Source organism: Eubalaena glacialis, chromosome 5 (genome assembly GCF_028564815.1).
Source record: "Eubalaena glacialis isolate mEubGla1 chromosome 5, mEubGla1.1.hap2.+ XY, whole genome shotgun sequence".
Classification (NCBI taxonomy): Eukaryota; Metazoa; Chordata; class Mammalia; order Artiodactyla; family Balaenidae; genus Eubalaena; species Eubalaena glacialis.
Window position 1 is genome coordinate 96,051,522 of NC_083720.1, and position 15,049 is coordinate 96,066,570.

Below are 15,049 nucleotides of genomic sequence, written 5' to 3' on the forward strand. Positions count from 1 at the left end.
GAACTACAAGGACTAAAAAGTGGGAGAAGAGCCCACAAATACATACAGATATTGTGACTCTGGCATTTTAATTTTGTATTTAATGCTACTTGATTGCTTCCAAACACACCTGGTCCTTCTTTAATTTCATGCCACTTTTCCCTAACAACCATTCTTTCTCATGAATCTTCCATGTATTAAATAAGATGTGGCATAATGAGGAGACCCTTGGAGTCAGGGTGATCACATGGTCTCAAGGAGAAAGCGTGGGGCTGAACTGAGCTTTTGCAGTAGAACAGTCCTGAATTTTTTTTAAGTTATGATCCTCACAAAAGCACTTCTCACATACTTCGTGAAAATTAATAGTGCAAGGTTTATCTATATCTAGGGTCTGAATTAGTCTACAAACTTTAAATAGACAGGAGTAACTGCTATGATTTAGAACCAACCTTAGATTAGCCACTGGGAAAACCATTTTACTCCCAAAGGAGACATCTTCCCCAGCCTTCTCATATTTCAATTATACATTAATAACTCTGGTTTAAGATTCTGCATTTAAGTGCAACATACTCAAGGAAATAGTCACTCATTAAGCTTTACTTATCAGTCAGCATCTGACAGCTATGGTAGAACACGTACTGGAAAAAGATGACTTGGTTCACAGTCCTGATTTTTACCATTTATTAGCCATATAAGCCTAAGCAAATCACATAGCTTCAGCTTCTGTAAAATGGGATGTTATCTTAACAATAAACTTATATGAAGAGACTCTGAAAACTTTACCAAAGTAAAATGCTAACAGATATTGATTAAAAGAGCAGTGGAAGGTAGAGAGGGCAAAAAGTCTCAATAGGGAAATGTTATTTTTCATATGGCTATCAAGCAGTAGACTCGAACTTAGATCTTCTGTTCAGGGTTCACAGGTTCCTTCATGCTGTCTATAATCAGGCTTCAAGTGCCTATTAGGATTTTGCATTTTAATAGGAAACAAAGTTTTCAAGTGAAAAGAGGCTCTAGTAAAAAAGAAACTTAGTTTTACCCAGGGTTTAACCAAGTGGTTCTCAACCAGGGGCAATACTGCTCCCCAAAGGACTTTAGCAATCTGGAGACATTTTTGGTTGTCAAAACTAGAGGGGTGCTACTGGCATCTAGTGGGTAGAGGCCAGGAATGCTGCTAAACATCTGACATGCACACAACCACTCCCAACCACAAAGAACTGTCCAGCCCTAAGTGTCAATAGTGCCAAGTTGAGAAACCTTGGGTTAACCTAATAGGACTTGCTCATATTCATTTTTTTTTTTAATTATCAATCACCTAACCACCACCTTTTAGCTAAAGATACAGGTAATTCTTGCTATTGACACAATATGGGTTTAACTCTTCCAAATGAAAGCCTACTGGGGAAAAAATTACATTCTAAATATAATCTGTATTGTATCAATTCATAAAAGAAAAACTGTACTTATATTTTATTTTTAATAAACTTTTAAGTTTGTGATAATTTTAGATTTACAGAAAAGCTACCAAGATAATACAGTTCCTATATCCCCCTCATCCAGTTGCCCCTAGTACCAGCATCTTATATTACCATGGTACATTTGTCAAAACTAGGAAACCAAGATTGGTACGTAGTGTCAATATTAACTAATTTATAGAGTTTATTTGATTTCACCAGTTTTTACACCTTTTTGTTCGAAGATAACTAATTTATAGAGTTTATTTGATTTCACCAGTTTTTACACCTTTTTGTTCGAAGATAACTAATTTATAGACTTTATTTGAATTTCACCAGTTTTTACACCTTTTTGTTCAAGGATCTGGAGGATCATATTTTTTGCATTTAGTCATCATGTCTCCTCAGTCTTCTCTCATCTGTGACAGTTTCACAGTCTTTCCTTGTTTTTCATGACCTTGACAATTTTGAGGATTACTAGCTAGGAATTCTGTGCAATGTCCTTCGGTTTGTCTGATGTTTTTCTCACTATTAGACTGGTTATGAGTGTTTAGGAATCAGATTCTATTTTAACAACTCCTAAACATGTAATTTATAGAATAAACAGATAGCTTCTAGGTTTCCCATTCTACCAACAATGGGATGATAGGAGGATGGCAAAGATATCAATTTACAAAAATGATTACTCTGCAATAGCCAAAACAAAATCTATTATATCAAAGAACCTGGCTTTACTTAGAAACTGAACTCCCAATGCCTTCAATTTTAGATGCCAACTGTGGCCCCCAGTATTAATCTCAAAAGAAAGAATGGGAACAAAGATATTTAGTCACAGATAAATCAATAAGTTAAACACTAGTGCTTCAGCATCTTGTATTTTCTCAATTAATTCATCTAATTAAAAATGTACAGCAAAGAAATAAGTATAACACTCAACTCTTGTTCATCATTGCTATTATAGCCCAGATTAAATGTTTCAGATTCCACTCACCCGAGATTTCTAATTCTGCCCAGTGAGATTTTTTCCCATTGGCTACCTCCTCTGCTGACATGATGGTATAAATTCTGCGAGGATCTGGAGGATCATATTTTTCCTTTGGCATCCCTATTAGTCTGTAAGGGAAAAAAAAAATCAACAATTATAATCTAATAGAAAAAAAGAGAGAAAGAAAAATGAGATGGTAAGTTTTCTTCTTCTCCCCCCTTGCCAGGCTACTACTAAATTCTCACTAGAAGGAAAACACATCTAAAGTATGCTAGGCTATTGCAGGTACTCAGTAACAGATGCCTCAGGAAAAATGCAAAGAAGCAGGGACACTGGACTTCACAGAAAACATGGTGGTTGCTTCCCAAACATCCATTGCACCCTTTCCCCTTCATTTAGCTGCCTTGCTTCCCAAGACAGACTGACCCTATGCAAGTTTCCTGAATGGACTCTGACTGGCCTAAGAGAATCAGAGTAATCCTATCCTCCTTGTCTCAGTGATATTCAGATATTCCATATCTAAGACAATTAGCACATGACATTCCCCTTGTCACAGAGATTAGTTCAGAAATATCTAATAATCACTAGGCTTAAGACTCACTTTATGTTTATGGGAGGAGCAGGCTTCTCTCTCCTGCTGGTCATAAATGAAAAAGAATATAGCACAGCTATTGTTGGCAATCATCCAACTGTAAGGGAAGCCAGCCGTAGCAGTCAGAGATGAGAAAATAGAGAAACAAAGCCAGAGTCCTCACCAAACCACACCTGTAGCACTCTCAAATACTGGGCTTTTTGGATACACAAGTCAATCTATTTTACTTATTGTTTAAACTACTAGTTTACGTTTAAACTACTGCTACTTGCAATCAAAAGCATCTAATTAAGATTGTCATGTATCTTGGTTTGCATGGACCAGTCTTGGTTTATATCTGTTATTCTTAGGTAATTATTGATATCACTTCTTCACTCCCAAAAGTGTCCAATTTGGATAATGAGTTACATGGCCACCCTAACTGAAACTAATATTATACAGTTCTATTCAGTTAACTGCCAAAATAATCACTGAACAATCATCAGTGATGACCAGCTAGACATAAACTCCTCAAGAATGCAATGTATGAATCAGATGACAAATGGCCATAAAAGTAATCGTTCAAGAGGTCTAATACAAGAGTTACTGCTCAGTAATTGGCAGAAAATGAAATCCCATTCAGATCTAACAAGAATAGCAAACTACAAAATCCTGAACCTAATTAAACTCCTGCATGCTATCAGTAAATATCCTCATAGTATTTATAGTTGGTTCTTTGCTCATATTTTAACACACAGAGACATATATACACACACCAAAACCAACTGCCTAAAACTGGGAGTGTTTCTAAGCAGTTTAGAAGTTCTATCTCAATGGAAGAGTTACTTTCAGATGGTCTGAAATTTGTTACATAAAGAGCACAAAGAAAAATAGGAAGTATTCTATCATGTATCAAGGAATCAAAGCTAGAAAAGAATACAATCAAAATTTCCCATACCATAATTTGTCCTCATATTGTGGAAGGAAAAACAGTCATTCGTTCCTATTTACTAAAAGGGGCAAAGAGAAAGTTTTCCAGATTTTTTCATCTGTTAACAGTAATTAGCTTCCAAATTTCCAGGTTAAGCTCTTCTGCTCTAACCTTATCACACAACTGGGTGATACTGAAACATATTTTATTTTCCATAAATGTCCCAGATCTTCACACAGCACAAAGAGTATGATCATTTTCCTCAGGGGAAAAACTTGATTTTTACCACTTTCGGCCTATGTAAAGTATTTCTGAATATAAAATTTTTAGGTAACAAGGTTTTCAGAATTTCTACTATGCACCATAAGGTACATGTGTCTCTGTGGGTACTCCTGCATACTAATATAAGATTCTACAAAAACACAAGTTAAGCAAAACCAAATCAAACAGATTCAGATCCAAAGACATGCTACAAATCCATCATCTACAATGAGGATGGATAAAAAACTAAGACTGTGACATTTGCAAAAACATATGTTTCATTAATTTTAAATCATTTTTATAAAATATAGTGCATAGGTCAACTTAATTTGGCAGTTTTAATCATGGCTCCCACTAGACGGTGTGTTATTTAAGGGGACAATGAGTTGTTTCTGTGTGGAGGCATATCCTTTTTATAACTCTATACAGTTCCTACCACATAGTAGGCACTGAATATGTATTTGTGGAATGATCATATATGCTTTATAATCCTAAAAACTACCATCTTCCTCTCACCTTTCCCAATTAACAGTCAATGCTCTTCTAAAAATTAATCTAATGAAATGGTCATTAATCCACATGTTCAATTGCCCTAAATATTTATAAAATCTAGATAGGAGATTAATAATCATCATCTCTTCTGGCCCACTAATGCTAATCTCTAAAACAGCTACTATATAAGAACTATATTTCTTTTTTTTAAATTTTTCATAAGTCTCCATCTTTGTAAGTCCAATAAAATTTATAAAATCTGTTCCTGCAAAACATATCCATAAAATGTTTACCAGTGTCTATAATATGTAAAAACCAAAGTAATATTAATATTGTTATATTAGGGGTCAAAGGTCTCCTTTGGATTTGATTAGGAAGTCAATAAAAATACAAGTCACTTAATCCTTCAAAATGAAACTAAATTTGAAGTTAAAACATTTTTCATTTGCACTAACTAAGTAATTTAGTAGAGTCTATAGATCTGGTGATCACTACTGTCCCAAACATCAGGTTTTCAAAAACATGCTACTAAAAACTTAGCTCAAATTTAGGAAACTGGTATTATTGAATACTCCTATTCAGCTTTATCTTCCCTCTCAGTTCCTCAGCATCAACCTTCCATCCTGGAGACATACCACAAAAACCTATTTCAAAGTAACTTAATATATAAAATAATAATTCAAATGTAATTTAAATCTCTAAATGTGACACTGTTAATGTGCTTTCTCAACAGTCTAAGATATAGGTCAGTCCAAGGCTTAAATACTGGATTGACACTTTTCATCCAAAAAAGAGAAATGTTTTATTTTGTAAAGCCTAGCAGCTAATTTCCTTTTCCTATCTTCTTTATCAAATTGATGAAGAGGCAGGTTTTTTAATTGTTTTTTCCAAGAGTTTCTAATTTCTGCAATATCTTACATCAGTTCCCAAAGGATCCTCCCATTATATCAACCTAATTTATATTGGGGATCCTGATCACATAACAAAGTAAACTAAAAGCCCCTTCACAACACAGCCTTTTTAACTTCCAGTCTTCAAACCCCATTTTGACACTATGAAAAATACTCCACATAGCTCCCCAAATACTAACTACATAAGCTTCTTTGAACCTACCATCCTCTCTACTCCATTCCTTGAATCTCATTTTATCACCAACGCAGCCCCCTCAGATTCTAGGGCAAAATTTCTGAGAGCAACCGTCAGTCCTGGAAAAACAACCTGATTATCTCCTACTTCTTCATTTCTACGAACTATCCTGAAAGTAAACAAGTCTTAATCTCTGTCACTGAAGGATGATTAATTACTACATATAGTGAAGATTTTCATTAGTTTAGTTCTCAGTCTTATGTATAATTAAGCAAAAACTTCAAGTAAACCTGTAAAATACTAACTTCAGGGAAAATGTATTCCAACCTTTTTTTAGCTGCAAAGCAACACTGTATGTAACACTAGGGCTACTTTGCCTTAAAAAATTTACCTTGGAGTTCCCAAAACTGTAAATAAAATACAAGATACCTACATAGCATCGTGTTCAGTGAATAGCATGTTACAAAATATATATATGAGTTACGCCCAAATACACTATTGCCAAGGAATCCCAAATCTCAGGTTTCATATCTGGGGCTAGGAAAATAATGCAAAATAACTCCTCCCTGCCCCATCCCCGAATAATAATAATCTGAGCCAAATCAGAGCAAACTGTTAAAGGCCAGAACTAAACTTCTGCTAATTTTGGTCATCTGAAGCATCTTATTAAAAAAACAGCGGGCTCTATAGTACATATAGAGATGTTAAGTCCTTAATGGTGTTAAACCACAGCTTTCCTCCCACCACCTTCTCTAAATTTAAGATTTTATCTCAGTCTATAGTTCAGCACAATTAACACTATTTCATTTAGAACTTAGAATAAGAAAGAGAGAATGCTACAACCACCGAAGAGTGCTTCATAACGAACCACAGACTTCTAACTCAATGAATCCAAACCTAAAGTACAAGCCAGTAGACATGCACTTATATCCATAGAAATATTAAGTGATCGTCTCAACAGTAGTTTGCAAAGCAATCTTAGGCAGATTCCCAAAGATTCAGACTTCCCAAAGTTGAAAGAAGACAAAATTAAGCCTACATTAGATATTTCTGCTTACATTTTGGAGTAAGATGTAGTGACTTATTACACTTTACATATTCTCAGATAAATCTGTCTTCTATCAGCATTTATTTCCAAAGGTTATGGAACACATTGTTTGTTATTTATTGAATACCCACCTTGACTAACATCCATCCTTCCCAACTGTTCTTAATCATTAAGACCATTTTCCTTTCTGAGAAAATATGTCTAAGTTTACCTTTTTTAATAAAGCAAAATAACCCTTGCACTACAGCATTTCTGAAGTTTCTATTTCCTCATCAATATCTATTTTTAGCTATACACAAGTATTAATCATTACAACTGTCATACAAAATCTATACCTTCCCTAAATGAGCTCAAGAGCTGATACTAAAAAACAGCACCTAGCAAATCACACTGCATATAGTAGAATCATACTGATAAAAATAAAGATTGATGGCAATCACAAGAGCTGAGAAGACACCCTGAGATAAATAACAATTTCATCCACATTTCCACTCCTCTTCTATACCAAGGGCCTCTGGATGGCATTTGTCTTCAATGAGATATTCAACTCAAGTCCGTAGATGATGATAATGCAAACGTTCAGAAAGAATCCATTCAAAGTTTTCATGATATCTCCCAATCTGTCACCATTCTAAACAAAAACAAAGCAAAACAAAATCCGTGTTTTACAATGGTAAAGCCACCCATCATTATGGAAAAAATAACCTTCAGACTTCTGGAATTTCATGTTTCTGATCAGTTTAACATTTATTCAAACATTTACTGCAGGAGTACTAATTATAATGTATTATACCAAGCACTAGGACTTCGACAGTGAGCAAGATGAACAGCATCATGGCCCTCAGGTAGCTTACATCATTTTCATAGCACTACTTGAAAAATAAAGTTATAAAATATTCTACTTTCAAATACTTCTACGAAGAATTTGGCATTTCTTCTTGTTACTACTTTTTCCCCCTTTATCAGGTAATTGCCACTGCATAGGCATATATAACAATAAATCCCCTGAATGAAAATGAGATAACTGTAATGATTGTTATACTCCTTTATAAAGGTAATCCAAAGAAAACTTTAGGGTAATCCAGAAAGATAACTTCTGACTCCGTAAAAGGGGAAGTGTTAGGGTTAGTCTGCTTGTCAGTTAAAGCACTATCATGAGGGAGAAAAAAGGCAGAAAGAATAAGAATGTAACTCCTTTTCTGCATATCTAGAAATTTTTTCCCATATGTGGGATACCAGAAAACAAGAGCAGCAGCAACATAAAACATAAATAAATACTAAAAGGAAGAATGAAGACCTGGAATTACAAATCTACCAAGCACTTCAAAGTTCCAAAATAATGCTATTATTGGACAAGTTTCATTTTATTTCACTAGCAATCAATTTAGACAACCAAAGCTTATGATTCTTGTCCTATCATTCCAAATTAGGTCTTAGTCTCTATCTAACAACCACTATGCTTTAATGTTTCTTGTATTTAATGCCTCCCACTTACCTAAAAACAGTGAATACAATCTATCTTACAGAAAACAGGAGGTAATTAGACTAGATTAAAAATTTCAACATCAATTTTCTCAGGACTATGACTTCTTCCCCAAATCTCTATCTTTCCATTTTTTTGGTGTAGCCTGTGTTTTCTACTTCCTCTGGTATATACATTCTCATCTCTTTCAATGATGTCAAATTCCTATCCATCCTTCAATGGTTTAAGTCATCTTCCATCTCTTCTTTAGAATATTTCCCCACCTAAAAATCAACAAGCTGATTCTCAAATTTATGTGGAAGGACCTAGAAGAGCCAAAACACTTTTGAGAAAGAAATATAAACTTGGATGTGCCCACTATCTGATGTCAAGCCTTACTAGAAAGCAATGATAATCCAGACAGTTTGGTACTAATGAAAAGACAGACACATATAGTTGAAAGAAATATAACTGAGAAACTAGAAATAGACCCACGTACATACAGTCAATAGATTTTCCATGAAGGCACAAAGGTAATTCAACAGAGAAAGGATAGATTTTTCAACAAATGGTGCTGGAACAACTGGACATCCATATGCAAAAATAAAGAAATAAGCATCAATCCACACCTTGCACCATACACAAAATTAACTTGCAAGGATCATAAGCTTATGTGCAAAAGCAAAACCTATAAAACTTATAAAAGAAAACATAAGAGAAAAATCTTTGTGACCCTGGATTAGGCAAATATTTCTTCGATAAAACACAAAAGCATGATCCATAAAAGAAAAATACTGATAAACTAGATTCCTTGAAAATTTAAAACATCTACTCTTGAAAGATGAATGAAAAGACATGCCCAGAGACTGAGAATAAATATATGCAAAACACTTATATGAAAAAGCACTCTGGAACATATAAAGAATTCTCAAAACAAAATCATAACAAAGTCTAATTTTTAAAAAGTGGCAAGAGATTTTAACAGATACTTCACCAAAGAAGATACACAGATAGAAAATAAGCACATGAAAAGATGCTCAACATTAGGCATTAGGGAAATGCAACTTAAAACCACAATGAGATATCACTACACAGCTATTAGAATGATTACATTGAAAACTTACAATAGGACTGACAAGGAAAACACACACACGTGCACGCACACACACACACCCCATATCCTTGTGTGTATGTTTACAAATATATACATATTTGTACATAAATACACACACACTCACAACCTCATATTTTACTGATGGGAAAGTACAATGGTACTGTCACTTCAGAAAACAGTTTCGTAATTTCTCATAAAGTTAAACATACACTTATAGAACCCAGCAATCCCATTCCTAGATATTTACCCAAGCAAAATTAAAACTTATGTTCATACAAAAACCCATACATAAATGTTTTCAGCAAGTTTATTTACAGTCACCCCAAACTGGAAACAATACAAATATCCTTCAACTGATGAATAAACTGTGGAATAGCCATACACTGAAATACTACTCAGCAATAAAAATGATTGAATTACTGACACACACAACATGGATGAATGTCAAATGCACTATGTTAAATTAAAGATGCCATACTTAAAATGCTATATACAGTAAACTTCAACATAATAAAGGCCACGTATGATAAGCTCACAACAGACACCCATACTCAATGGTGAAAACCTGAAAGCTTTTCCTCTGAGATCAGGAACAAGGCAAGGATGCCCACTCTTGCCACTTTCATGCAACATGGTACTGGAAGTCCTAGCCAGAGCAATTAGGTAAGAAAATGAAATAAAAAGGGATCCAAATCAGAAAGGAAGTAAAACTGTTTGCAGATGACATGATATTATATGTAGAAAACCCAAAAAACATTAGAATAAATGAATTCAGTAAAGTTACAGGATACGAAATCAATACATAAAAATCTGTTGTGTTTCTATACACTAATAACAAGCGATCAGAGAAATCAGGGAAACAATCCCATTAACATTTGCATCAAAAACAATAAAATACTTAGAAATAAATTTAACCATGATAAAAGACCTGTACCCTGCAAACTGTAAGACACTGATGAAAGAAAATAAAGACACAAAAAGACAGAAAGACATCCCATTCTCATGGACTAGAAGAATTCAATGCAACCCCTATCAAAATTCCAATGCCATTTTTCACAGAAATAGAACAAATAATCCTAAAATGTACATGGAACCACAAAAGATCAGAAGAGCCAAAGAAATCTGGAGAAAAAACAAAGCTGGAGGCATCACTGTGAAATCACTTCCTGATTTCACAGTATATTACAAAGCTACAGTAGTCAATATAGCATGTTTTTGGCATAAAAACAGACACACAGATCAATGGAACCAAATAGAAAGCCCCAAAATAAACCCACAAATGTATGATCAGTTAATTTATAACAAAGGAGCCAAGAATATACAATGAGAAAGGACAGTCTCTTCAATAAACAGTGTTGAGAAAACTGAACAGCCACATGCAAAAAAGCAACTGGACCCCTATCTTACACCATTAACAAAAACCAACTCAAAATTAGTTAAAGACTTGAATGTAGACCTGAAACCATAAAACTAGAAGAACACATAGGGGGGTCAGCTCCTTGACATTGATCTCAGTAATGATTTTTTGGATTTGACACAAAAGTAAAGACTACGAAAGCAAAAATAAACATATTGGACTACATCAAACTAAAACACTTCTGCTTGGTAAAGGAAACCATCAACAAAATGAAAAGGCAACCTACAGAATGGGAGAAAATATTTGCAAATCATGTATCTAATAAGGGGTTAATATCCAAAATATATAAAGAACTCACACAACTCAATAGCAAAAGAAAAAAAAATTCCAATTAAATAATGGGCAAAGCATCTGAACAGACATTTTTCCAAAGAGATATATAGATGGCCAACAGATACATTAAAAGGGGCTCAACATCACTAACCATCGGGGAAATGCAAATCAAACCCACAATGGGATATCAACTCACACCTGTTAAAACAGCCATTATCAAAAAGACAAGAGATAAATGGTGAGGATGTGGAGAAAAGGGAACCCTTGCGTACTGTCAGTAGGAGTGTAAATTGGTGCAGCCACTATGGAAAACACTAAGGAGGTTCCTCAAAAAATTAAAAACGTAACTACCATATGATCTAGCAACTCCACTTCTGGGTATTTATCCCAAAAAAACAAAGTCACTATCTAGAAAAGATATCTGCACCCATGTTCACTACAGCATCATTTACAATAGCCAAGACACAGCAACAACTTACGTGCCCATCAACAGATAAATGAATAAAGAATATGTGATATACACACACACAAAACACACAATGAAATATTATTCAGCCATAAAAAAATAAGGAAATCCTATCATTTGCAAATGGACCTTGAAGACATTATGCTAAGTAAGTCAGACAGAGAAAGACAAATACTGTATGCTCTCACCTGTATGTGGAATCCAAAATAAAAAAAAAATAGTCATAGATACGGAGAACAGATTGGTGGCTGCCAGAAGTGGGGGTGGGGGCGTAGGCAAAATGGGTGGAGGCAAAAGGTAGAAACTTCCAGTTACAAAACAAGTAAGTCCTGGGGATGTAATGTATAACATAGTAACTACAGTTAACAATACTCTACTGTATATTTGAAAGTTGCTAAGAGAAATCTTAAAAGTTCTCATCACACACACAAAAAAATGTAACTGCGCGGTGATGGATGTTAACTACACCTTTCTCAGTGCAATCATGTCACAATATACACATATAACAAATTGTTACGTTGTACACCTAAAACTAATACAATGCTATGTGTCAACTATATCTCAATTTTTTATAAAAAGCTATGTAGTATACAAATCCATTTATATGACATTCCACAATAATCAAAACTATGGGAACAGAAAACTGGTAAGTGGTTGCCAGGGGTTAGGGGTGGAGGGAGGGATAGGCTATAATAAGGATAAGGGAATTTTTTTTTGTGATGATGTGAACTACATATACTGGTTAATCTATAATTACTCATAATATCATCATCAGAAAGACACTTAGGAAACAAAATAATTTAATCCTTCATGTCTCTTGGTAAAGCAAAACAACTTGGGGAAAATTGCTTTCCCATCCAAAACACTACTTAAGTGAATAAAAAAGGAAAATAAACAGAATATGATTCCATATCTCTAGCTTTACCACAAGGCATTTATAAATATGTTAGCCTAAAAAGAGCATAAATTGACTTTAGCAAATCAAATCATGAAAGTTAAATCCATAGCATTTTTCAAACTCTTAGTAACAATGCCAAAGAGTTGTAATAAGTCAACTTTATTATTGAGTAATAAATGCTAACAGAGTTTATGTGACCCAGGCCATTTGAAAAGAAGATCCCTCCCCCGCTACTCCCCCACCCAATGCTCACCACACACACACACACACACACACACACACACACACACACACACACGTGCGCGTGCTTGCACGACAAGGGGATTACAAGCAGTTCAGAGTTGCTAAAAATATCACTGGAGGCATGGAGAGATAGTGCTGTATAGGTGGACAGAGGAAAGATCATGGAAAGTTTAAAAATCTGTTTATGCTTTCCTACAGAACATTTTCCTAACATGAAAAACTGCCAGCCAAAGAGACTCTAATAATAAACATGATACTATCAATCCTGGTTGCCTCCTTCCTTCATTTCCTTTTACTTTCTTGCTCAACAGCATTTCTTCTAGTCACACTTCCAAGAGGTCCTATATCCTCTACTGATTCAGCTGTCACACTCTTAAATTACAAATCTATTTAAAAATTAAAATGAATAATAAAAATGCATAAATCATCTGAAAAAATTATAAATGCATTTAAAACGCTGTACTTATATGAAATATAAAATATTCTTATCACTTCCCATCATAAAAGCAAGACTATATAGCACGGTATTTGACTGTTATCACATTTAACCCAAGTTTTTCAGCACGCACAATTATAATGACTAGTGTAGTAAACAGATCCAGTTAGCCTAAGACCCAATTCTAAAATATATACTCATACTCTTCTTTGAAATTGAGAGAATAATACACTTAAAGCAGACTAGCTCTAAATTCAGGATTCTTTAGAGTCAGCAACTAGCCTCTATTCTAGTTCTAAAATACTGTAAATCCTTTCTTTCAGGTTTTGAAAACAAATGTGAGGTAGAAATCCAGATTTAGATTATTCCACCTAAAGGAATGATTTTATGCCACAGAAGAAATGCAACAAAATCCCAAGCTTATGTCCCCAAGGTTTAATTTAAAATTCCCACTTAGTGATAGTTGGCTATAATTTTAGAAAGTTTCATTTATTAGGCTATCCCAGCAAATTTCTCTTCAAATATTTCCAAATTAACACATATTTAATGAAAAACACTATTATTTAATGGCTACATTAAAAATATCATAAAATTTCTAAACTAATATTTAATGAAAGACACTGTAATTTAATTTTTATACATAGATACATCAAATACAGGACGAAAAAGAGCTACAGCAATCCAAGTCCATAAAACTGAAGTAGACAAATAAATTGTTTCAGGGGGAATGTTTTTTCTACAGTTCAGTTTCCTCATGATTCTCTTTGAACAGGGAAAGTTATAATATACCAAATAATAAACCCCCATGTTCTCAGGAGTGAATTCCAAAGTGAATAAATGAAAAGGGACTCTCCATGATGGTTAGGAAGTGATGCTAGTCATTCCAAAATGGTGACCAAAAATATGTATAATAGTAACTAAAAGATCATATATTCTATACAGTCTTAGTAAAATTAACTTTAACCAACATACATTGTTATTTGTTATCCTTGCTTTTAAGAACTAGTCTCCAATAAAACTAGTAGCTCTTTTACACTGATAACAGCCTAATATAAGTTTCCTTTAATAATTACCTCAAAATCCCATGATTTACTTTAAAAAACACACAGTATTCAAATAATGACAGTTTTTCAAAGATGCACAAAATATAATTACTACAGAAATTGGTTTAGCCAGAATTCTATTATTTGGTCCTCTCTAACACCCAACACTTGTGCCAATCTACAATTCTACAATAAATAATCTTAAAGAATAACATTTATAATCAGTATAGAGTGGATGTTTATTTTTTTGTAGCCCAATCTGAAAGTTGGTAATCTATATTTAGCAAAAAGCACCTTTAAAAATCAGAACAGTCCATTCTCCAATTGTGAAAGGGCACTAAATTCATATTCTTCTACTTTTTTGAAGATTTAAATCTGTGGAAAAGTATTCAAGATGTACTGCTAACTAAAAACAAAAACTGATTTAATATATAATAATCCCATCTTTGTAACAAAACGTATATATGAAATCTGTACCAATGTGCATGAAAGAGTCTAAAAGAATAATAGGATTATGAGTAATTTTTATTTTTCTTATTTAGTTATATTCTCTAACTTCTCAATATTGCCAATATATTGTTCTTGTAATATGACAATAGAACTTTTTTATTATTAATAAACTTTAATTTTAGGGCAATTTTAGGTTCACAGTAAAATTGAGCAGAAAGCACTGAGCTCCCGTTTTCTTCCTTTTTCCACACAGCACAACCACCCCCAACAGTTATTATAATCAATGAACCTACACTGACACGTTATCAACCAAAGTTCATAGCTTACAACAGGGTTCACTCTTGCTGTTTTACATCGTTACATTCTGGCTATTTGACATGTGTATGATGACAATTAACTACCCATGTAGCACGGTACAGAATACTTTCACTGCCCTAAAA

The 15,049-nt window shown here is 33.9% G+C and overlaps 1 protein-coding gene across 7 annotated transcripts in view; it reads right to left on the reverse strand.

Annotated features, from left to right (window-relative positions):
- The window catches only part of CNOT6L (CCR4-NOT transcription complex subunit 6 like), a 114,140-nt gene that overhangs the window by 60,602 nt on the left and 38,489 nt on the right, over positions 1–15,049 (reverse strand). For 4 of the 7 annotated variants that reach the window (XM_061192395.1, XM_061192397.1, XM_061192393.1 and 1 more), the window contains exon 2: positions 2,425–2,546. In XM_061192395.1, coding sequence (XP_061048378.1) covers positions 2,425–2,536 — 112 coding nt within the window. In that variant the 5' untranslated portion in view covers positions 2,537–2,546. Of the gene's footprint in view, positions 1–2,424; positions 2,547–7,184; positions 7,219–7,312; positions 7,377–15,049 lie in introns of those variants that run through there. The other 3 variants (XM_061192394.1, XM_061192396.1, XM_061192398.1) reach the window with 3 other exon arrangements.